Raw genomic sequence first — 27,147 nt, forward strand, 5'->3', positions numbered from 1 at the left:
CATGCACAACTACTGTTGTTACTGATCACTTGTGAGAAGTTTCATTAAATTGTGTCACGGCGATGAGGAAAGATGGTGCGCACAAGATTGTGTCTACGGATAGACGTCCGGACGGACAGACAGACAACCTGAAACCAGTATACCCCCCATTTCAACTTTGTTGACGTGGGGTACAAAAACTGGACAATGTAGTGCCTTTAAGAAAACTTTTACCGTAGGTTGACAGTAATTTTGTTAAAATATTAATATGTAAATTGTGGTGTCAAAGAGCTTTTCTCCCGATTCGCACGTTTATACATTTTGATATCTTTCTGTTTTCAAACTATATTTCGATGCATAGACACATTATTAGAACAATATTTAGCACACAAATGGTCTGAATGTGTATGATACATACACAGACAAACATTAGAACAAGAAGTATGGGTAAAAGCAATGGATGCTCCCTGAAATTTGCATTTTTAAAAAACAAAAGTTGAATTTACAGACTGGGCACATACAGTTTAAAGGGCAATATATCAATGAAAACTCATTCCAATGGATAATGAAGAAAATATGCACACCTCCACTTGAGAGTGAAGCATCCTATATGTATATGAATTTTCAGGCAGTGGTTGCTGAGAAATATTCCTATGATGGTGCTATAGTTTACTAATGTTGAATAATCAAAGGGCAATAAATCAGTGAAAATCATCCAATCGAAACATGAAGGTAATATGGGTATCTCCTCTTTTTAATAAAGCTTCCTATGAAGTATGGCTAAATTCCAACCAATATTCCAGACAAGAATTGTGCAGGGCAATAACTCGATGAAAAATCATCTGACTGGAACAGAAGATAATCTGCGCATCTCTTCTTAATAGTAAAGCTTCCTATGAAGTTTCACTAAATTCCAACCAGTGGTTCCCGAGAAATTTTCTGGACAAGAATTGTAATATAGTATACTATTGTTAAATAATCAAAGGGCAATAACTCTGAAAATTCATCCAACCGGAACTTGAAGATAATATGTGCATCTCTTCTTGATAGTGAAGCTTCATATGAAGTTTTACTAAATTCCAACCAGTGGTTGCCGAGAAATATACTGGACAAGAAATGCGGGATGGACAGATGAAGCAGCAACTATATGCTTCCCCTTAACGGAGCATAATTAATGAAATCTCCATTGAAAGAAATATGCCAGCATTTCTTTAAAAGTAATGGAGCTCTTGCTTTAGTGATGACGCTATACAGTTCAAGGCTTAGCAGTATACCAGTATCACCAACCCACAGAAATATTTGGTTAATGTTAAAATTACTACAAAACGCAACATACTTTCAACTTTAAACGACTGATCTCTGCAGGGGGGAAAAGAAAACCAACAGAAAACTTGATTGCATAGATTTTTTAATAATATCATGATAACCATAATTCTAAAATGTCAAAAAAAGGTATAACACAACAGAAACAACTAAAATATAAATAAGTAAATAACAATATGATGAATGTGTGCAAGTATTATCTATTGTTTGATCCTACTTCTCCGTGACAAGTATTTTTTCTCTGGATTTCTCTTTAAATAATAGGTCATACTATATACATTACACACCTTTCAAGAGCACTGCAACTGAGGTAATAGGTTCTTCTAGAATATAATTTTAATTACAATTATTGTGACTTATTTTGATTTTTTTTAAATTGGTTTTGATAAAATACCAGTAATTTCCATGGTCAATTTCAGCCATTTAGGATACTAAAGAGTTTTAAAATTCAAATCTTTCTAATTTGGTGTTAGATTGGAATCTTAGTATGCGTAAATACAACACTGCCATGCTTTTTATGAAGTTTAGAAAAAAAAGAAAACAAAAAAAACATGGACCAGAAATTTTAAAAAGCAATAATCCATTTTTGGCTATAAAATTGGCGTTAATAAAGATGAGCCGTGCCATAAGAAAACCAACATAGTGGCTTTGCGACCAGCATGGATCCAGACCAGCCTGCGCATTTACGCAGTCTCGTCAGTATCCATGCTGTTTGCAAACAGTTTCTCTAATTGCTATTGGCATTGAAAGTGAACAGCATGGATCCTGACCAGACTGCGTGGATGCGGTTGGTTTTCTCATGGCACGGCTCAAATATATAAAACAAAACATATCCTTCTACCAACCCTAAATAACCTATAAAATGAGATCTCAATTTTATCTGAATGTTGCAAAATTGTCTCAATTTTATTTGGATATATTGCAAAAAAATCTCATTTGTATCTGGACCTTACAAAAAGGTCAATTTTATCCAGATTTTGCAAAAATTTTCCATTAATATCTGGACCTAACGGAAGTGTTTCAATTTTCCATGGATCTTGCATATATTGACCTTGCAAAATAAGCCAAAATTCAGTGTTACAGATCTGGTGGATCAAATAATAGCTTGTCTACTGATATGCATAATATGCCAGTAGCAGGTAACATACATATAGGTGCATTTAGCTTATAATATACACAGGAATGGTTTGATTTTTCAAAATTGGACATTTCAATGAAATATAAATCATTAAAACCTCATGATTATTAAATAAATCTTAAATTCTCGGAAGTACATTCGACAGACAGTTTACTGACAATCGTTACTTCTAAATGTAACAGAGAATATGTTAGAACTTTGCAAAGTTACTGCCCCCTGTAAAGTAAAAGGACAAAAATAGACCTTAATTAAAACTTTATATTTTTAAGACAATATAACGGAATACTCACATGTACTGTCTAACAGAATGAGAAAACACAAAACCTGAGGTGGGATTATCGTGAGTATTTGTTGTATATCAATTTGTGATTTATTCCCCTCATTCATCCTCCCAAGAATTAAAAAATCTGCTACAACTAAAATGTTATGAATTACTTTAGTTAATATTTGCACTATTTTTGACTGGTAGCAATTTTTAGCAAAAATAAACCATCACTATAATAAACAGAATGACTGAAATTAATGGTAAAATGGTATTTTAGTAGGACAACGCAAGTTCCGAATGAGAAACCAGAGTGCATTAACACATTGAGCAACTTTTTACTTCATCAGGACTGTAGTTATACCTACATTAGTTATTGCAGAGTGAGAAGTGGAAACTGATAGTAGTCTTCGACAATTTCTTAAGACAGATTTTGTTACTTTTTATGAACGACACAAACACTAAATCAGCTAAAATCACATGTATTTTAAGTGTCAATAAAAGTGGTACAAACTGTCTGAGAGAAAGCCAAGTATCGATAATTTTTTTGCAATAATTCTTTTGTTTTAAGTTGTTATTTGAATATTTGTTAACGCCTTTATAATTTTGTATTATACTTCATATTCAGTACTAGTTGCAATCCATTTAAAACTTGGTCAATGACTATTTGAGCCGCGCCATGAGAAAACCAACATAGTGGCTTTGTGACCAGCAAGGATCCAGACCAGCCTGCGCATCTGCGCAGTCTGGTCAGGATCCATGCTGTTCACTAACAGTATTTCTAATTGCAATAGGCTTTGAAAGTGAACAGCATGGATCCTGACCAGACTGCGCAGATGCGCAGGCTGGTCTCGACCCATGCTGGTCGCAAAGCCACTATGTTGGTTTTCTCATGGCGTGGCTCATTTCATTTTACATAGTTTTCAAAGAATGCAATTCAAACAAATGGATGTTCAGGATTTTCTCTTGTGGTTATTTCACAACTTTCAGACTGACTATTGACTGGTATTTCTCCAGATGATGAGATGGAATACCACCATTTAAATACACAAACAAAAGTTTTGGTACCAAACTGATACAAGGTTTTCAAGGAACAGTGATGATTATGCTGTTTAAACCAGTAACATTTAATCTCATATAGTGAGAAGCATTTCTAGAAAAAAAATTGAAAATTTTCAGGAAGACCTAGAAAATGAATTATTCAGAAGACTTTTTATGTTTTAACAAAACAGTAAACAACATTTTAATATGTAAATTGACACTTTTAACTCTGGTTTTTGGCATGGTGTCTAATTAATAATGTACATGCTCACAACATATTGCATTAGAAAAAGAAAACATATACACCCGTCAGATGATAAAATGGAAATTTTTTTATCCTCAGAGAGAACACAAAATCAATTTAAATTGAATTATCAACAAAATTCCTGGCTGATTAAAAAATAAAGGTAATTTGTAACTTACAATATTAAGCAAGTAAAAACAGACTGAATCAAATGAAGAAAACTGCTTCTCAGTACAAACTTAATTTCAATAGATCATTTCTTAACACTTTTTCCCAATAAATGCTTTACGAACAATAACTAAATAGTAAAATTCAACAGTGGAATGTGCAGTTTGCAGAACAAAACTAAAACTAAAGTTTAACTTTAACATCCAGGAGATAGTTTTAACAATAAACAAGGCTTGGCTTATTCTCTACACTAGAAAGTTTTAGCTCAAAGAATAGAAAAGTCTTGTGTTTTTTGTTGTTTTTTTTCCTCAAAATTTTATAGGATCAAATTGTTTCCATTTTTTACAATGTAGCAAGTTGCAATTCCATTTATAATTACATATATTTGAGTTTTAAATTTAAAATTTGCTTCTCTACAAGTCATAGTGAAAAACATTTTCTCAGAATGTTGGGGATGTCAGACATAACAATATTAGAGAAAATGAGACCCTGAAAGCCAATATTATAAACAATTCATACTGGTATTCTTTTTTGTCCAAAGGTTATCATACTGGCCCAAGGCTAACATGACTGCTTAGTGCTAGAAGACTAATAATAAGGACAATACAAATCATTAAGGATAGTTCTATTATTCAACTTGGTATTGTTCCCATCAATTTAACCAATCAAAATGCTTGAATACCATACCGGCCCTGCTTTCTTGTACTGGCTCTAATAATTTTTCATATTGGCGCTGATTAGTTGAGTCTGGTATAGGATAAATTTATTTTATATGATATGCATATTCTATTTAATATTGTGTCCAATATTGCAAAGCTGAATAATAAAGAATAATATAAACAACGTAACTCTGTCAGATTTTGTTAATCTGGTGTCAATATGAAGAAAAAAATATATATAAACTTAATCAAACATATATAAATAAAATCAATCAATTATATAAACAAAGCAAGTGCCTATCAGTAACTACATGTAAATTTCTTCCAAAACATTGGTACATAAATGAAAATAAATAAATTAACAAAAAAGTATGACAAATATTTAGCGCTGGTAAGGAAGAGAAACGGACGGTTTAAATGATATAACAGGGACTATGTCAGTATGTCATGGTATAGAAATAGGCGTTTAATCAAATTATCCAGTTTCAGTTTCAGACTAAGATTTCGTTATTGTACAGGTAAGTGTATGTGTGGAATGTATACTGTGAAAGCATTTAATTTTGTATGGAAAAAATTCATTGTTTCTAAAAAAAAACAACAACATTTCATGGGGGCATTAATTTGTAACTTTTTAAATTCTTAACTAAAATAAAAGCAAAGTTCATTTGGATGAAACCAAAACATTTAGTTCCCCAATTATACTAATAAATTACATAATTTTTTAGCACATTTAGAAGCACATGTCAATAGTCAAATATTTTATTGGCATAAACATACGTATGTCCATCGCCAAATTACTGTGTGGCAGTTTATACATTTATGTACAATATTATAAGAACAGAAAAGTGTAGTATAAACAATTTTCATGATATCATATCTCTATGACATAAATCTAACACACATAAACAGAAAATCAAGTATAAAGTTAACTAATTTCATTTCTTTTTTGAGTCGCCATGTATATAAACTTTGCTAAATTAACAATCACATTTCTCTGTATAGATTTCATTATTGTTTATACATGTGCAGATATACAAAAAGCATATTACAAAACTAACAAAGTCTTTAAAAAGCATAACGTTAACTGGATATTATTTGAGACTATTTTATTGAATGATTTATTTACATTGTAATAACCTCACCTTGCGAGACTTCTCTGGATTTCAGCTTTATCTTATTTTTTGGAAATATTTTCATAAGGTACTAAGTGCCTTAAACTATCAGAAGACCAAGGACATTATAAACAAGAGCTCCGCCAAGTGGGGCAATATACACTCAAAGGGTTACATCAGAGGATGAAAGCAAAATTTAAAGAACATGACTGTTGAAGCCCAAAGGACAGGAACAACAAAGGGAAGAAATTACAAAAAAAATTTAAGTCCACATAAAAATCCTTACCAGGTACAGGTATCTAAAAATTGGAGGTACCATTCATGTTGTACCACAGAAAAGTGGTCTTGGTTTTTCTCTACGGCCAGTAATAAAAAAGATTCAAAATAAGCTATTTATAGTAACATAAAAGGGAAGTTATTCAATTTTTTTATTGAAAGTGAACAAAAAAGGGATCTGCCAAATAAAAACAAGAGCACCTCAATGCAGAGCAATATACAAAAAGCAGTCATATATGCCCTTTGACCCCTAAGTGTGACCTTTACCTTGAAGAAAGTCATCCGAAACATGTGCTCTGCATGTCACCTTCATGTGGTGAACATCTGTGCCAAGCTTCTTTGAAATCCTTCAAGCAGTTCAAGAGTTGCAGAGCAGACAGGAAACAAACTGAATGACCTTTGACCCCTAAATGTGACCTTGACCTTGAAGCGAGACATCCAAAACATGCGCTCTGCATGTCGTCCCAGTGTGGTGAACATTTGTGCCAAGTTTCTATGAAGTCCTTCAAGTAATTCAAGAGTTACAGAGCCGACACGAAACAAACTGATATGACCTTTGACCCCGAAGTGCGACATTGACCTTGAAGCAAGACATCCAAAACATGCGCTTTGCATGTTGTTTCGTTGTGGTGTACATTTGTGTCAAGTTTCTTTGAAATCCTTCAAGGGGTTCAAGAGTTACAGAGCGGACACAAAATTGCTAACGGACGGACAACATTATACGTCCCTTCAGGCGTATAAAAATAATTTACATGGAATTAAGTATTTGCAAAGTCTTCGGTCATGTAACAATATAGAATACATACTAAGGCATAAATCTAAAGTAAATTGAAAAAAAAAAATGAATGAAATAAAACAACAATTGTATAATTAGCAAAATATGAGCCATTTCATGCGAAATATACAAATTAATATTTTCCAGTAAACTGTGTATTGTCATTTTTAATATCACAAAGTGCTGTACAAAATTAAACGAAGAAACAAAATGATATAACAGTGTGTCAAAAATTTAACAAAAAATAATAATTAACCATTTATGTATCCCTGTTCTGCCGAGGCTGCATTTATGGGAAATTCATGCAAAGAAATGAAACTGTTATAGATGCAATTTCTGTGGCATACTAAATCTGTAGTGAAAATCAGTACCTCTAGATGAAATAGATGATTTTAATCAGGATCATCTGAGAACAATCTCAATAATATACATGTAAGAATCATTTCCTGCTGTTTGATTAATAAAATGTAATACATGCTTTTATTACTATTGAAATGTGACCACTCATGAAAGAATTGTTACTTAATTTGAAGAGCACATTTCCTAGAAAAAAATCAATTCCTCAAAATGCGACCATTTACTAAATACTAAATTTACACTTATCCCATATCATCTGAAAAATATCCCCTTACTAATTGTCATGGAGGGGACAATTCAGCTCGAAATCTTGGCAGAACACAGATGTAAGAGTATATGCAATAATCTTGTAATGCCCACTATAAAAACAGTATTACAGCAATAAGGTTCTAACGTTAGTAAGATAGACTGAGGTAGAGGACATGTAATGAATGTCGGCAATTTCCGTGCAATTACGTTTTCTCCCTACGTGATTCTGTCATTCTCTGGCTGGTTGCTCTTATGAACTAAATAAGCAACCAGAGATTACAAAATCTTGAGTTAATTACTGATTGTCAATACCAGTCCATTACCTTAACAAAGCATTTAATTAAAGTATACATGCATTAAATTTACATCAACTCGAAACAACCTATAAATGATTATCAACCTGCCTTTCTTATTTCAATACCATTAATAGTGCAATATTTCATGGGAACATTAATTTCATAGTTTTTATTGCCTCCTACTGCTTATATCATCACCTCAAAGTACAAAGTGGACATGTGCTTCTTTGTGTAAATACATTTATCCACTTTCTCAGCTGAGGTGACCAGTTTTTACATTCATATTCAATATTTTTGGCCTACGTGTCACTATTTAAATGTACTCAAAGAGACATTATACCTAATTCACCCAATATTTTCAACTGAGATTTGATACCAGTCTACAAACTCAAGCTTCTGATTGGCTGATTCTGAGCTCAGACTTGAATTCAACCAATGAAAAATCTGAATTCCTAGACTGTGTCTTCAACCTCGGTTTTAAAACCCTGGAACCATATCTTTACCGAAATCTGTATCAGCTTTTGTTACATATGTATACATTTCCTTTAAAAGTGTAAAACATATATGGATTTTTTTTTGGCAAAAGCGTTATGTACAAAAAAAAAATAAAGACAATACTGCTATATTTTACTGAGGTACATGCCATTTGGAATATTTAAGACAAGGGTTAATAACTGGTCTAATTCCCCAATTCTATAAAAGCACTACAATTTAACTTTTACAGTACTACATAAATCAATGACATATATATCTAAACACACATGATTGAGTAAGATAATACATTCTACCATTACAAAAGTGCTTGTACAATTAAAGCGGTAATTCAATCAGGTAGTTTTAATGTGATAGCTACTTTCAACAGTGTTTTAAATTTCAACACCCACCTCATTTCATTAAAATAGTCCAAAATTTGAAAATGCCAAAAAAATTTAAAGTACAGTATCCTAAAACATTTTATTAAGTGCAATAATAAAAACATTGTGTTTTTGTAAGTTATATGCAGTTAAAAAACATATGTTGATTACATTCATGGAAAGTGTTGTAAATATTTTGCAAAAATTTAATGTTTTTGATGTTGCAAATGTTTATGACAATGAAATAAATAGGAGAAAAACAAAACAAGTAATCAAACATGAGCCACACCATGAGAAAACCAACATAGTGCATTTGCAAATAGCATTGATCCACACATCTGCGCAGTCTGGTCAGGATCCATGCTGATTGCTTTCAAAGCCTATTGCAATTAGAGAAACCGTTAGCGAACAGCATGGATCCTGACCAGACTTCAAGGATGCGCAGGCTGGTCTGGATCCGTGCTGGTCGAAAATGCACTATGTTGGTTTTCTCATGGTGTGGCTCATATGTATGCTTAAAGTAGTTGACCCATAATGACCATCTGCATTTTATGTTCAATTACATATTCTCTGCTGTACATGATTTCAGCATTCTCTGGTTGATATGAAAAGGCGATTTTATGTTACTAGCAAAGGATGCCCAAATCACGTACGAGAAAATGTAATTGTCATCATTAGTCAACCACTATAAAGGGACTCATCTCCACATTTATGCCAAATTTATTTCAACATTTTATACTGATTTCAGCTAAATCTTTTTAAGAACTTGCTAAGCTTTAAAATACATACAAAATCCTTTTACCCTTTTCATTGTGTAGAAAAGGTTGCTCGGCAACAAAGGCTCCTATCAATATGGTGTAGTTAACACATGATTTTATGCAGATTTTATGCAAATGGGATTATCTAAAAACCACTGAAAAACACTTAAAAATGACAAGAATTCCACTAAGTGAACATCATTCACAGCATTTTCAAATTCCTACATATTTTTTTTCCATATAATTCATCAGAACTGTAAATAACATTTTGGTAAGCAACGTTAACATACACATACAATAGCTCATGTGCGCATACAATAATTACATGTTCAAACTTCAATAAACATATAAAGAAGCCTGCTCACAGGAACTCTTCTTTACACAGATATAAACATTTTGGAAGAAAAAAAATGCAACAATAAAAAATTATTCAACATGACCATCATTTTTTTCTATAACCAAGGAGATATGATTTTTGTGTTATACAAGTTAGAACAGGTTCACAGTACATTTAATAAAACAAATTCAATGCATCACATGAAAATACAATTTTCTACTAGTTTTGCAAGGACATATCAGTACCAGTTTATGATTTTCCTGTAAGAAATGTAAGTTAAAATGTTAAAGTTCCATTATTGATAGAAATTTCCCCCCAATTTCTGCTCAACTTTGACTAGGAAAAAACTTGGATATGTTTTTGTGGGGAGGCTACTTTGATCATGAAATAGTTGTAAAATTTCCTGTCTTACAAGTGAGTAAATACAGTCTAAAATAAACTGGTTGAGAAACAAAACTCTTATCTGTGGGTCTCTATACCCAATTATAAATTATACCACAAACTGTTGACAAGTCTGTCTTAGAAGGACTAGATAATCAGGGCTCTCGCGAGTGGGCGACTTGAGCGAAATAGGCGCTCTAGAACTTCAAACTTCGCTCAAATCTAACCTCAAAGCGAAATGCAAGTCGCCCGATTTTCTTTGATTTCCGCACTCGCTAATTACTGCTATCCGGACTGTTGACAATTTGCACGGTGTCATAAATGAGTGTCGAATACACAAACACACGCCGGTAGCATAATTTAAGCTCCGCCTACCTCAGGTACTTGCGAGATTTTCCCGAGAAGTGTGAAAGCGAATCAAATTATCCGGTACACCAGAGTCTATTGTGTTAAGCCAATCAGTGCCGCGTTTATGTCTTTGACACTTTGCGTTAATTGTCAACATGTTCGAGTGCAAAAAAAACAAACAACACAATGTTTTATTAAAGAAACTGCTGATTAACCATGCGATTAATTGGAATATGGTACACAAATATTTGTTATCTATGATAAAAGAACGACATGTAATGTATTAACTACGTTAAATTGACTTCCATCGATGAATTTATTTGAATATGTATTTCTAGTTTACACATTTTACTTTCAGTTTTATAATTCGAGTGAGATACTGACATTCCTCGGTGAATGACTCGGTGCAAAGAGCTATAAAAATAAATACACTTCTACTTCTTTGCTCGGTGTTAATAATAAACACTTCATATAAGATATAACCAAAATTCGGCAGGTTACATTTACAGCATCGGCTTGAATTTTGAAAACTACTTTTTTTTCAGAATTTTGTAACGAAAGGATTACCACTGTATGGGAAATGATCTAACTAAGAAAATGAATGATCACATCAATGTTTTTTATCAAGAAACAAGAAAATTTACAGCCACCTTTCGAATCACTCAACATCATATTGCGGTAGAAAAAGTCTTCCCACTTCTCCCTAAAGTCTCCCCACTTCTCCCTAAATCAGCTTGAGGGAGAAGTGACTTCTCCCAAAAATTTGGACCTAGCTAGACCCCTGATAATGTAGAATATATTTCACAAAGATTCACAAGAAAGTTAATGTTGAGCATAATTGTGGTTAATGTAAATGACATGGTTATAAGTTTCGACTCAATGTCGAAGAAGAGATTCTAAAGTAAGAGATTTCCAAGTCATTAATTATCAGAAAAGTATCGGAAATTCTGACCCAAAATGTTGAAAATGAGTACCTCTTATGGTTATTTACAAAAGAGATTCAAACACAGTGAGTTTCCAATTACAAAATATCACACAAAGCAAAGAGATACAATGTAATATGTAGAAAGCTTACTACATAAAATGTTGAAAATCCACTACATATATTTCTAAAACTAGAATTCATATGAAAGTTTGAGATTTTCAACTTGAATAATATTGGAATGTAATTTTACTCTTTCTACTCAAAACAAGTTGTTACCGTATATCTAAACATATATTTATATATATATCCATTTGGTGACAATAGAGAGGTTGTGATTTCATATGCGTACGTGTATGTTGTATGTGTACATTTATGTGCAGTAAATCCCTATATATGTCAAAATTCAGACCATCGCAAGCTTATTCACAACTTGCAGCCTTACATGTTCATATGTACCAGTAAAAGCAAATTTACATGTTTTAAACAAAAAAAAAAAAAAAAATCACTTGTAACAAACCATTCAAATAAAGACAATTTTTTTCAGTCCCTTATTGTTAGGTATAGGGATTTACATACATGTTATGTATATGGGATGTACTCCTAGTACAAAATACAAAAAGTACAAAATCTCAAACTCTCTAACACGTCCTCCTAACAAGAGATTACAGTAATAATATATAAATAAAGAATCAAGCACTTATACAATGATACCCTACAATAACAAAATTTTATCTTCTAAACAGATTACCGGTAATGAAATAACAAAAAGCACTAACCGTTCAAATAAAATTAAATAACATGCATCTAAATCAGTCGAAAGACTTCATAAAACAATTTATAATCAACTATGATTCTTTCTCTAATGATAACAATGCTTCCTCAAAAAATTTTCACATTTAAACATCACTAATTTTCAACTGATACAGTGTCTGCTCAACAACAAGAGGCTCTGTATTTGGCACGCTCCCAGATCTGTCCTTAAAATTTGTTTACATGTGCAAAAATTCTAAACTGTGTTATCTGACATTTATGCTAGAAATATCAAACAACTTTTTCTGTGTGTAGTTCTGGAGAAAATGTGGAAATAATTAACTATGATTACTCAGTTTCGTAAATGTATTTTTAGGGCTTTAATTAAAGGAAGTCCAATGTCAGAGTTGTGAAAATTGTGACAATTTTTTGTGTGTAAAACATATTCGAATAGGATTTATTTATTTTATTTTTTTGTATTTAACGTCGCACCGACACATGATAGGTCATATGGTGACTTTCCAGCTTTAATGGTGGAGGAAGACCCCAGGTGCACCTCCGTGCATTATTTCATCATGAACGGCACCTGGGTAGAACCACCGACCTTCTGTAAGCCAGCTGGATGGCTTCCTCACATGAAGAATTCAATGCCCCGAGTGAGGAAAAAGGATTTATACATGTTTTTTTTAATTCAAGTTACATATTTTGTGACATAAAATTAAACAGGAAAGAACAATACTCCACATTATATTTAAAATTTTGGCTTCAAAAGTTATACAATTAACAAAAATGTGGTTTCTGGTATTTAGTTTATACATCTGATTTTAAATCTGACCTAGTGCATATAAACATTGTGCAATTTCAAAGGGGTACACCTCCAGAAATACATTAAAATTTCATACTTTTAAATGAATAACAATATTTATTATGAAATACATTTTTGTGTATAAAAAGATCAATACTCTTAACGGTTGATAATTTATGAGTAAGACATGAACTGTAGTAGCTAAATTTCTTCTACTTTACATGTATACCATATATCTACTGTGTGACTAACACTTTAGGTAGTAATGTACATGCTACACTGATGATTTTATAAATAAATACTTCTAGAACTCGCTGCATCACTTTAAATGACTCATTCACTCTTTTTAGCCAATATTTTTCTCTCTATCAAAAAAAGATTAAATCTGGTAATGTGAAAGTGGGACAAACTTACTAACATACGACTTTTGCCTGATATCTTCACAAATTACTAAAAATATTGTATAGAAAGCAGTTAACTGTTTGTAAGGCTTTTGAAACAGTGGAGAAGCAACATTTTTCTTTTTTTACAAATATCTAAAACCTACTTTCATTCACTTTATCATTTTTCAGTGTCATATATACAGTCTATACCAAACCTGATTGAAATGAACATGCAGAAAAATTTTACCCAAACTGCAAGCTAGCAGCTTTAATCTTTAGTGTTTTTTTTTTTTGATAACTTACAACAAATGAAGGCAATTTCTAAACTGAAAAAATGACATAAATCTGGTTGCATGCCCCTTTAAAGATATATGGTCTATAAATAGAAGTGTTTCTTTTTTTTATCATCACTTCTGGTACCTGGCCAGTCCTGCTACCTTTATTGACTGCTAACTGGAATGGGAACCAGTACTGGCGATACTAAAATCATTGTATGAGGTGTTGATGTATTGCACGTAATGACTGGAATGTCCCTTTCAAAATCCGTGAGAATGAAAAATGACCCGTCAGTTGAATACTGGAAGGTCGTACAAACTGTATCCCTCTATCCCTTTCACAGCCAGGTATATATACACCAGGTGGTAAGCTGAAAGAAAACAAGTATAATATACATATAACAACTTATAGAATCTGAAATTATTTAAGAAATAATATATCTCATCCAGAGATTTGTCGCTGAATAAATCATTGTTTGGAGTTGAGATGCGAAGGAATTATATCACGAGTGATATAATAATACGCATCTGAACGACAAACAATGATTTATTCAAGAGCAAATCACTAAATGGGATATATTATTTTGATTCTAACAAGATACCAAGGATTTAAAGTTCATCCTTGACGACATTCATTGGCCGTTTTCAATCGGTTTCTTTTCCAGTGCGCCACTATGCCGTTTGATGCCATGACGTAATAATTGTGACGCCAGAACAGTGATTTATTGTAAAATAATTCACTGCTTTCTGCCTTCTTTGTTTAATAGGAAAATGAATCGGATCGTGTTAGAATTAGAAATACAATATATAATAGAGAATAGCTCCCAACATTTTAACACTGTTTCACTTTTTCTTTTCCAAAATATTTCTAACACTTAGGGAAATCCACATGCAAGAGTTATTTAAAACTTAGAGACAATTGGGTTGTGCAAACATGTTTTTCTGAGACAACTATTTGATGAATTTAAATAATTTTAAAAATTCATTCCTCTGTAATATGTTTTGCAATATCAACTTAAATTAATATTTAAATTAAAATTAATATCACCGACATGAAAATTAAATCCATCAAACATATAAAGTCTCCGTGGAAACAAATGTCATAGATACTATAAAACTGCATAGTTATATCCAAAATGGCTGCTTCACAGTGATCAGAATTAATGGCTTTTAACATATGAGGATAAAATTAACCCTTACCCTGCCAAACTTCTATAATGGACTTGTCCATCTTTCAATTTGGACAGTACCATTAACTGTTAAAAGGCGTGCTTGCCAAAATGATACTGACTGAATAGTGAACAGCGCAGATCTTGATAAGAAATTCTGATTCAGAATGCACAGATGTGCAGGCTGATCATGATCTACACTGGTCTCAAAGGCAGAATCAATTGTGTTCAACATGATAAGGTTTAGATAAGAATTCTATTTGTTGAGATTTAATTCCATGGATAAATGTAACCACAAAATCCAAGAAAAGTTGTCTCCCATGAACATTTATGACTTCACAGCACTTGATTTTGAATTATTCAAACACGATGTAAGTTACGTCTCCAATGGCAAAAGCTTACTGCTTGAAAAAATTTCAACAGAAATGGTTGTTCAATCCTTTATAAATTGTTATCAGCTGCATCTGTCATAAAATTTATCAATGTATAAATTTAGATCACATGATATTTTTCAACCAATCAAATTTGCAAGATTTTACAGTTTATATTTTCCAGGAAAATAATGTTCTGGCATGAAAAAATGTGTAAAATTCTTACCTCCCGGGATCAGACACAGCAATCCACCAATGAAGAAAACGAGACAATGCATACCTGGAAAATGCAAAATTGCGTAAACAGTAAATATTCTGAAAACTGTGTGTCCCTATTCAGTCCATTTTTTGGTTTGGAATACTGGTATTTGCAAACAGTACTGAGCTTTGAAAGAAACTTAAAAATCAGTGATGCCTTTGGAAAATGAGTGTTTACAGTGAAATAATTTCACCAAACAATTTACCACACTAAACACTTTGAACAAGTTCAGCTTTTGAACTAGAGTTAACTGTAGTACCCACTAATCTTACTCTCCTCACAGAAGAGCTGTGATATTATAACTCTATTCTAAGGTGGAGTTGACTGGTTCCTGATTTGTCACAAACATGCAGAATGAGCAAGGCAAATGTAGTGTTTTACATATTTCCAGGCACAAGACTGTGACTGGTTAACATATAGATGGGGAGTAATAATATCAGCTGGACAAGGTTGTATCCCACCATAGAGTTTTCAGCTAGACTAGTGGTTTATGTTGACTTTGGCATGCTGAATATGTGGACAGATAAACAAAATGCAGTGGAAGAGTTTTCATAAATATAAATTTCTGACTAATTATCAATGTGAAAACTTACCTCTGCTGGGTGAAACAACTATCCCAACTCCAACAAGAAACAAGACAGAGCCTATCAATGTGAGCATGAAAGCCCCCAACACAACTTTCCAGTTCTCACGAATCTTTGGATGCTGCATCCAACTGTAAAATAACAACCCTGAAATGCTTTTACATCCATAAAATCTAATAATGAATACTGAATAGATAAATATCCTATAAAATTGGAGTGTTGGACGTAAATTTTTTGTTCTATGACAAGAGTTACATACCAAATTTTTTTAAAAATTATTTTCAAAGAATTTTACTTTTTTTCTACAAACAAATCCTATTTTTAAACATAGCTGATGCTGTCAAGTATTATACACTTAACTCAAACAAATATGAACTGAATAAAAATCATCTTCTTTTTTAGCCTGCTAAATTTCTAAAATGGACTGGTCCATCATTCAATTTGGGCAATACCATTTATTATTTGAAGGGGTTTTCACTGAAAATCTACTGAATAGCGAACAGTGCAGACCATGATCAGACTGCATGGATGTGCAGGCTGATCTTGGTCTGCATTGGTCACAAAGGCAGAATCACTTGCCGCCAGCAGGCTAAAGGTTAATGTATTTCTAATTCTTTTTATAATTTGACATACAACTGGAGGAATGCCCCCTTACTTAAGTCCTCATCTTTTCCTTGTTTTGAACCAAAATTTTAGACATCCGCAGACTTCCATGTATTTGAAATGCTTAATAGCATTTTACTTTGAAATGCAGTTTTCAGATTTGTTTGATTACCATTTCAAAACTATGTCAGCACAGGAGGCCTCAAATACCTTGGCCAAAACACACAAACAGCACAATGAACTTAAAGCTACAGTATAACCACTGTTTAATGACACCTCTTGAGAGCAAATATTTCCCAGCATTGACAGGTATTTTCTTTCCGTCTCTATTTAAATGCAGAAATATTCATAATGGTGTCATTCTTTATTTTTGTTAATACTTGTGAAAAATGCCACTTACAGATTTTGAACAGACATGAATATTAATTAGTATTTAGTCTTAAATTATGACCATTACGAGTCCTGGCATACGTCTGGGTTACCAGGTGCAACTCGAGGTCAAATACCATTTAAATTGTAAGTAATTGACATACAATATATATATATGTCAAGTATATGAGGGTTGTTGCCACCAAATCCCTGTTTTCCAGACATGCCCACTATGCATCAGCAACTTAGTCAATAAACCAAATACTAGTGAGTCATGAATTCTGAATAAGAAGTATTACGTAATTAAGCCATATGAAAATGGCAATAGACTTAGTTTCCTTAAGGACGTATGCTAGAATTTGGTGCGAAAATTTTCCCAATAACAGAATTTCTTTAAACTTTGGATATTGAAGGACAATCATCTAAGAAACCAAAAAATGCAATAAAAATCATAGGTCACCGGATTAGAAAAAGAGTTATCTGCCCTTGAAAATGGCATTTCCCCAAAATGCCATTTTCAAGGGCAGATAACTCTTTTTCGAATCCGGTGACCTATGATTTTTATTGCATTTTTTGGTTTCTTAGATGATTGTCCTTCAATATCCAAAGTTTAAAGAAATTCTGTTATTGGGAAAATTTTCGCCCATCTCATATACAGGGAATTCTAGCGTACGCCTTTAAAATGGAATCATTTCTCCAAAGCAACATATTTCAGTCTTTCCGAAGGTATTTGCTCTACAGAGGCTTATCATTAACATGTAGTAAGAAATAAAATGAGTGAATGATTATACCTGGATGAATCAGCAAATGATCGTGTGGAGACGTGCGTATCTGCAGAATGTGAACTGCTTTTTCGGCTCACACTAGGTGACGGAAGCAACAAACTGATGTGAAAAACAACACGAAAATGTGAGCTTATATTTATATATTAGTGCTAAATGATAATGCATGCTTAAACAAGGATAAATTCTTCCTAATACTGGTACAAATTGTCTCATTTAATAAAACTGGAAGCCATTTTAGGTTTAAACTACTGCACATTAGAGTACAACAGTTTAGAATATCAGGAAAATGTTGTGGAGTTCTAAACAGCAGTATTTGTCCTTGCATCTGAGAATTTATAAGAGCGTGGTAATGACAGCGTGGTAATGACAGTGTGCTTCACTATCTCAAGCCCTTCTACCTTATACCACCTAATAAAAGTTATGTAGCTTGTCCTGTGAGGTCAACTTAGGAATGCCAAAGACATGTGTGAAATTTAAAAGCATTTTGGAAAAACTTGCTCACATGCAAAACCTAACCAAAATTTCCAAGCTATAAAGAGGCATAATTATGCTAAAAGCTACAGTTACGTAGCTTGTCCTGAGAGGTCACCTCATGATGCCAAATACATATGTAAAGTTTGAAAGCATTTGGTTTAGTACATTTAGAGGCTTACATGCAACTCTTTTGTGATACAGACACAGGTGACATCAAAAGTTCTACAATTAGAGAATTTTCAAAAATGTAGCAACTACAAGAAAAAAAGACATCTTTTAAAAATAAGCTGTATTTCAGACTTCTGTAAACATTTCCGTTCTCTTTGCAGCTTTTATTGGTACATCAGTACTGACCCTTGAAAAGGCATCCAGGGGAGGAAAGTTCTCTATACTTAGTAAACTACAAAAATTGACCCATGACAAGATTACATTCAAAGATTGGCCTTAAAGTTTTATGTTAGAAAAGGCCAGACCAAAACAAACAAGTAAGAGCTCATTATATATTAAAATTCAGACAGTACAGCAAAAATATAAAAAAAATAAAAAAGAAGATAACCTTGTGGGCTTTGACCCCTCCTTTCTGTTATCTCCATATTCAGCATCCTACAATGAAGAAACAATCTTTATTTATTTCAAGGCAAAATAATAAATATGAAACAATTCCAAAGTCATTTCCTTTTTTTTGAATAGAAGTCAATTCTTGAATTTGACCTTTGACCTCTAAGTGTGACCTTGACCTTAGACCTAGGGACCTGGTTCTTGCGCAGGACACTCCGTCTCATGGTGGTGAACATTTGTGCCAAGTTACATCAAAATCCCTCCATGCATAAGAAGAAATGCTCTCTCTGGACAAAGTTTGTGGACGCCGCCCGCCCACCCATCCGTCTGCCAAGGGCGTTCCCATAACATGTCTAGTCTTTCAGATGGGTGTATAAAAAGCATTGATAACTTCACATCCTTGAATGAATTGACAATGTTTGCAGGGCTTCTATTCTACTATAGTACGGGCTGTTTACAGGCCCCTTTCCTTCAGAAAATTTCTTTCTATCATGCAGTTTCCTCCAAAAATTGACTTAACATCAAGTCGTTTTATTCCCCTTCGCCAAAATATGACACTTTTCTAAAAGGAAGTGTCTAGGGGTACGGATCCTTACCTCTAGAATCTGATTCTAGAGTACAGGCTTGTCTAGAGGTACGGATCTGAAACTCTAGATTCAGTTTCTAGAGGTACGGATAAGTAGCCCTAGACACTTCCTTCCTAACTTAGTAATCACTGTATTGAAAATCTTTAAAAAAAAATCAGTATGAATTACATATTTAAACTGGTTCTTTATAAGTATCTGACGCAGATTTTTCAAATATGTTGTTTTCTCATATTCTCAGGGGCCTAAGGGGTTATTTTATTCCCAATAACAGATTAACCATTTCATAAACAGTATTTTGGTGTAATTTTGAAGAAAATTCACTTGTCTTTCAGATGAAGCCATGAGAAGTTACAGAAATTATCCTGATTAATTGTTTTGATACAGTATTTGATACCACCCCCCAACCTCAGAAATGGACAAAGAGTTTCTTGTATTCCCATGGATTTAGATTTGACTCTTCAGCACAAACAACTTGTAGAATTTAAAACATTTAAATTACCATGGTGCAATAAAGAGATATATCCTGTAGTAAATGCATTAAGAAATATGACAATTAATAGCATAATGAATAATTTATGGCAATTCTGCTTACTCCACCAGAAAACAAGAGCTGTCACAGGAGACAGCGCGCTCGACTATTCCGATGCTGGATAGAGAAACTTGGCTGGAGCTGTCAACTTCAATGTGGATGAAGATACTGGACAATAGCTTAAGTCTGTGTCAAATGTATTCAGTAATAACAGAGATAGAGAAGTGTATCAAAACGTTAAATAAGTATAAAAGGGACATAATTCATGGAAAATTTCTGCAAAAGTAATGCACCATGACATTGTGTCATATCATGTGGCTAATAATGTGGAGCAACTATTTCAAGTTTGAATCAAATACATGAGCTGAAGTGCATCACAACTTGAACCTGAAATTCTAGTAAAAAGGGGGGCATAACTCATAGCATTTTTGGTGCTAGCATCATGAACGTTGTGACATATGATGTGGGTGACCATGTGGAACAACCATTTTTTGAAGTTTGAATAAAATCAATTTGGTAACAACAAAGAAATAGTGAAAAACCATCAAAATTTAACTGAGATTCTAAGTAAAAAAGGGACATAAGTCAGTAAATATTTGTGCCAGAATTATGGACCTTGTGTCATGTGATGAGGACGACAATGTGGAAGAACTATTTTAAGTCTGAATCAAATTTATTAATAACACAGATAAAGTGAAGGTGCACCAACATTAACCTGAAATTCTAAGTAAAAAGGGGCATAATTCATGAAATATTGGTGCCAGAGTTATGGCCCTTGTGTCATATGATGTGGGTGATGACGTGCTACAATTGTTTTAAGTTTGAATCAAATCAGTTTGGTAATAACAGATAAAGTGTGAAAGGGAATCAAAACTTTAACCTTAAATTTTATGTAAAAAGGGGGCATAATTCATGAAATACTGGTGCCAGAGTTATGACCCTTGTGTCATATGATGTGAGTGATGATGTCGAACAATTGTTTTAAGTTTGAATCAAATCAATTTAGTAATAACAGAGATAGTGCACCAAAACTTTAACCTGAAATTCTAAGTAAAAAGGGGGCATAATTCATGAAATATTGGTGCCAGAGTTATGAATCTTGTGTCATATGATGTGGGTGATGATGTGGAACAATTATTTTAAGTCTGAATCAAATCCATTTAGATATAACTGAGATAGAGTGAAAGTGCACCAAAACTTTAACATGAAATTTCAAGTAAAAAGGGGGCATAATTCATGAAAAATTGGTGCCAGAGTTATGGACCTTGTGTCATATGATGTGGGTGATGATGTGGAACAACTATTTTAAATTTAAATAAAATCCATAGTAATAACTGAGATGGAGTGAATGTCCACCAAAACTTTAATCTGAAATTCTAAGTAAAAAGGGGGGATAATTCATGAAATATTGGAGTGAGAGTTATGGCCCTTATGCCAGATGATGTGGGTGATGATGAGGAATAACTATTTAAAGTTTAAAGAAAATCCATCAAGTAATTACAGAGATAAGGAGAAAAAAGAAAAAGTGCATAAAAACTTTAACCAAGGTGGGGACGCAGAAAGACGCCGACGCCGGGGCGAGTAGGATAGCTCTCCATATACTTAGTATAGTCAAGCTAAAAACGAGAATATGAGAAACTTTGAGAATACAAGAAACAGGGATATATGTTTGGTAGTCCAAATAATTGTACTCAAGAGTTGAATATCATTATATTTTTTGGACTGGCCGATACCAGGAATGTAGTATGAAAACGACATGTGCATTTTATTTAAGGCAGTGGCTAACGGTCCGAGTCTAATTTTTTACAAGTATTTAATAAATAGCAATCTGTTGGCCGCCGACATTCGTTATACGTAAGTTACATTAAAATGAACCTCTGCCGGATCAGAAATCAGAAAAAAATGACATTTCTTCACTTTTTCGTTTGCAAATACATTTATTACATGCACATTCATGTTTAAATATATCATTGAATTACGTTGGTTGGAATCAATTTTTCACGCAGTGCAGATTTATTTTTATTACACGAAGCGTTTTCATTGGTCACACCTTCAGCTGCCATTACTAGCCTTACTCATTTGGCTTATGGGGATGACTTATGTTATGATCTTATATTTTTTAGTTGTCATCCCTCTAAGCCTTACCCATATCTGCATTTTACTGTGAGGAAAACGAAGACATTAATAAATCCAAGAAAGTCAAAATATACTGGTCAGACTTACTTGCTTTAATGAGTTAAACATTAATATTCATGTAGAAACTTCAAATGGGTTGAATTTAATTCATAATTTTAAATAAGAGACTTAAATCTTTGAAAATATGTGATATTGAGGTGCGAGGAGATATCTACCCTGACACAGGTTTCAATAAACAGCAGACTGCCGATGACACTAAATTGCAGAAACAAAACACAAAATATACATTCATAAAATGTCAGCAAGGCAAGTTTATGCTTTAATGTCAACATAAATTCATTTTTCAGAGACGTAATCATTACAAATACTTTGTACTTGTACCATAAAATGTTCCCAACAGATTTCTTGGGGATTTCCTAACAGAAATATGCAGATTAAGTTTGGACGTGACAGAGACAGCGACAGTCAAAAGTTATCACGCTGTAAGTGTCCTATTATTTGGACTACCGCCATTACTTGTAGACGACTCGAACCGTAAGAGGTTTAATTTTTTTTATTTAAACAGAAATTCTTGATAAATATGTCCTGCTCCTACGTTTTCATTTACTATTTATGATTTAAAACAACAGGTAAGCAGCTAGGGCTAACAAATTTTTTTAATTTCATGACTTTTGATAAATCAGAATTTCGATCGCTCACATTTTCACTAGTCAAAAAAATTTGACGTTCAGATTGTTTTATATTTGTGACAGGGCAATCTAAACATCAAAACATTGAAGGACCAAAATAATGGAGGATAAATCACAGTACACAGTTTTGTAAATTTATTGGTTTTATCGCTTGCACATATTGGCTTGTATACACAGTAAACGTTAATCGTGTACAGTACATACATAGCTTTAAATCACCAGAAAATTCGTAAATTTTGGATATTATTTGATAATTTTTAATAAATCAATGAGGAACTGAATCCCCTTTCGATAAATGTAAATTTTATTTGAATTTATGGCCAACTGGTGACATAATCAGCATTTAAACCTATAGCATGTAAAGCATCGGCAGCGATGAAAATTTCATCCAAAATTGCTTCCACTAGTAACCGGACACCTAGCCTGCGTTCTAGCCGTCCAGTTACCGGACGGCTAGCAAATCCTCAGAGGATTTTCTAGCCGTCCGGTAATAGATTTCCTAATGAAGAAGTAATGATACCTGTTGTTTACTGAAGATATCGATACTTCTCTGCAAACAAAATCTTGTGTGAATACATACTAAAGATTTACCTTTAACCGTCTTGAATAAATCACTGCATTATTCAGCCGTTAAAACGAAAGTTTGCGGAAATCAATAATGGCGAGATAGCCGTTATGTCACTCATTAAAATCTGATACAAAACAAGGTCTCGAATCAGAATTTTAACTTTTAACAACTTTTTCACTGGATTTTCAAAATTAAAACAGTTTTGAAATACTTACAATTTCCGTATTTTAATATTCAAATATTTTTAATGAATAACTATTTTAATTTCATGGCGGCAGTGTGATGTTCAAAACTTTTAGAAAAACAATAATTAAGCTTTCATAATTAATCCATTTTATTTCGAAATAATAGTAAAAATTAGTTAATGAATTGCTTGTTTTATAAGCTTTCCATTCATAAAAAAAGATATTTATAAATTTGTGTTTTAACAATTAAAGTTTATGGCCGTTAGAAATTTTTTACAAAAATGACATGGACGTTTGGTGATCAACGTTTTATCATTTCTTAAAATAGAATATAAACGCATTCTTTTTAAATATCGACTGAAAAATCAGTAATCTATTCGAGACGAAGAAAAATATACTTTGGTATGTAATTGTATTCACACAATATTTTGTTTACAGATAAGTATTGATATCTTAAGTAAATAACAGTTAAAACTAAATAAAATCATTACTTATTCATTAAGAAATCAATAACCAGATGGCTAGAAAATCCCTTGAGGATTTGCTAGCCGTCCGGTAACCAGACGGTTAGACACTTCGATTTACAGTCAACTCGTCCCCTAGTCAACTCGTCCCCCAGTCAACTCGTCCCCGATTTGGTCATTTCGTCCCCCTCGGCGATTTCAAATTGGTCATTTCGTCCCCCCTTTTTCGTCCCCCCGTTTTAAAACGTATTTTTGAAAAAAAAATCAAAGTATGATAAATTAAGTCGTTTTTTTTTTTCAAATAAGTATATTTTATGCTAGAAATATGCATAAGTTATCGTTTGTTTTAAGAACTTTTGCTTTAAAAATTATCGATTTAACAAGGAGAATTTTCTGGGTTTTTTTTCTGGGTTTTTTCTTTGTTTTTGTAAGTCTGCTATGTTGGACAACATGATTGCTGTTTAAATGTCCGTATTTGATGCTGCTTATTTTCAAACTCTTGAATAAGATTAAACTTTTTATTAAACTTTTTTTATAACAAATAATTTCCTCACTCCAATCAACTATTAACACATTTAATTCTACTAGGGGAATATTTTGACACATTTCATTCGGTCAATCAACAACTTTTCATGCAATAAAATACCATTAACACCTTCCAATCAGCCCAATCAACGCCTTTTAATGTGATCAATAACCTTTAACACCTTTCGTATGCAGGGATATGCTCATTCTACTTTTTTTTAGAAACCACTGTCTCCCTACATTTAAAGTATTTTTTAAAAATTTTAATGACAAAAATGAATATAAAGCATGTTGGTTATTTTTAGTAAAACATATATGTGACAGATATTAGTTGTAGGGGGACGAATTGACCAAAATGGGGACGAGCTGACCAAATTTTATCATGAGGGGGACGAAATGACCAATTTTGGGGGACGAAATGACCAAATCGGGGACTAGTTGACTTGGGGACGAGTTGACTAGGGGACGAGTTGACTTGATACCAACACTTCCATGAAAAAATTATCTCAATATTTCCTAGGATCGCGTCAGATTTGTTGGACCAATTTTCCACCACAGTTTTGATTGTTTCTGGTTGAGACCTATAGGCAGACAACGTGAAATATCATAATGTAAAATCGGTCTACCCGAGGTCTCATTATTTAGACTATATGTTTAGCATCCGAAAAATATGCACTCCGAATACACACTGCACGTGAAAATTTTCAAACCTGTGATCTGTCATCTGCACGTGATTTTGGCTTTGATGGTGATGTCAGACGCGTTGAGCCATACACTCTGATCTTTTCATCATCATCAGAAAGAATATTTTCTTCTATTATAACAGAATCGCTCGTCGCTATCTGATCCATTTCACAATTTTCATTTTCCATAAATTTACGTCGCTTCTGTCAAATATCAAAATACAAGGGAGGCAAATCCAGAATTGGCCTTGAACTCTATCCAATTGACAAATTTATTATCATTGAATCAACACTCCTCAAAGATGCCTACTTTCAATGTATTCGTATCAATAAAGAAAGAAGACGTACCGGACAACTTTCTCACTGAAGCATCAGCATTTATTGCAAAACTGCTTGGGAAACCAGAATCAGTGAGTATTTTACACTAGTTTACGCGACGTTGTTTTGGTATTGATTGCAAGGCCGAATTTGTATTGTCAGGACCCTATTTGACATTTTTTCGTCTACAGACTTCCAAGAAAATCTAACTTTCCACAGTTTTCTCAATGAAATGCTAAAAATTATCGGGACATAATGCCAATTCTTTTTAGTTTAAACAATATTTATTTTCATTATAAATTATACACAAAGTCAAACAGTTTTATATAGCAATAAATAATAACATGAACATAGCTTTCTAGTCTAAGGATATGTCAACAAGCCTGTAGAGGCTTATATTAATACAGCTCCTTGAAAGTTTGTCTTGCGATGTTTAGTTTACGACTACTTTTAGCAAACATATTTTGGAGAGTAGAGAAGAAAAAAAGATATTTATATATAAAAAAATAAAATAATAGACCATCAAAGAAGAGGGGACAAAAGAATTGTAGGATCAAATTAATACTTCAAAGATATTGAATGCTGAGTGCTACTCGTTACCCGCCCCCCCCCCCCCCCGTCTGCCAATTCTCACTCAGTTCATCCTGTACCCCAGTCCAGATTCAGTTCAGTTGTGCATAACTCCAAAAGTTAGAAAACCTAGATTTATGAAACGTTGTTGTATATGTAAAGTTTTTCACCCGGGGTTTTACTTTGGATTTCACTCAGCCAGAACAGAGTTATGGCCCTTGACTCAGTATAAAATCGATCTACTGGTACTGATGATAAACTCGAACAGATGATAAAGTCGACCACCTTCAAATAATTCAATTGCAATCGGTTTTTTGTATAACTGAACATGCCATCTAATAGCAACCACTTTCAACACCAACTGGTGTAAACAAAAACAAAATTGGTAAATAATCTGTATAAATAAATGACATACATTTGTCTGTTTAAAAAATATTTATCCAAAAATACTGGGGAAGAGGATGTTTTTTGCGCATGCTCACTTTCAACACACGAAGGCCTGACATTGGGTCACTTTTCATTACTTGATCGGGAATAACTGTTGCAACATTTTGGGGAAAGTTTCAATATAATACAATAGAGATTTTTTTTTTAATGACAAAGTGGTCGAATTTATCATCAGTCAACGTTCGTACAGTCCCCATTTTACATACCCCTTTCAGGGCCTCACTTCTTGTGAGTTTGCTTACTAAATATAAATTTAAATTATGTCAGTTATTCAGTAAGAGCTAAGCTTTATTTTGATACCAACCATTGATAACAATTTGCAGAAATAAAAAAGTTACAGGTAAAAAACCTCATTTTCTGTTCGAGTTTATCATCAGTACCAATATCTAATGTTAACTGTCAAAACCCTTTTTATTAAATCACTACGGGGATTCTTAGTTCCTAGTAGATAGTGAGAATGTGAAATAAAAGCGGATAACATGTTAGGTGTAAAGTAAGGTAGAAGTAACAGAAAGTTAAAAGTTTTAAAAACACCCCTTGCTGACCTTATACTTTTAAAATATTGAGACATCCTCCTTG

The 27,147-nt window shown here is 33.1% G+C and overlaps 2 protein-coding genes across 2 annotated transcripts in view; one reads left to right on the forward strand and one right to left on the reverse strand.

Annotated features, from left to right (window-relative positions):
- Nucleotides 1-11,967: 11,967 nt before the first annotated feature.
- On the reverse strand, nt 11,968-25,422 carry LOC123534230 (transmembrane protein 134-like). Its single transcript, XM_045316377.2, has 6 exons — nt 25,261-25,422; nt 18,866-18,912; nt 17,842-17,934; nt 16,088-16,209; nt 15,462-15,515; nt 11,968-14,066 (listed from the first exon to the last, which is right to left on the reverse strand). The coding sequence occupies exons 1-6, from the start codon at nt 25,420-25,422 to the stop codon at nt 13,987-13,989; spliced, it is 558 nt and encodes a 185-aa protein (XP_045172312.2). The 3' UTR covers nt 11,968-13,986.
- A 31-nt stretch (nt 25,423-25,453) lies between these two features.
- Nucleotides 25,454-27,147, forward strand: part of LOC123534231 (macrophage migration inhibitory factor homolog) — a 39,551-nt gene continuing 37,857 nt past the window's right edge. The window contains exon 1 of the mRNA XM_045316378.2: nt 25,454-25,643. Coding sequence (XP_045172313.2) covers nt 25,536-25,643 — 108 coding nt within the window. The 5' untranslated portion in view covers nt 25,454-25,535. The remainder of the gene's footprint in view (nt 25,644-27,147) is intronic.

Source organism: Mercenaria mercenaria, chromosome 12, assembly GCF_021730395.1.
Source record: "Mercenaria mercenaria strain notata chromosome 12, MADL_Memer_1, whole genome shotgun sequence".
NCBI classification, from domain to species: domain Eukaryota; kingdom Metazoa; phylum Mollusca; class Bivalvia; order Venerida; family Veneridae; genus Mercenaria; species Mercenaria mercenaria.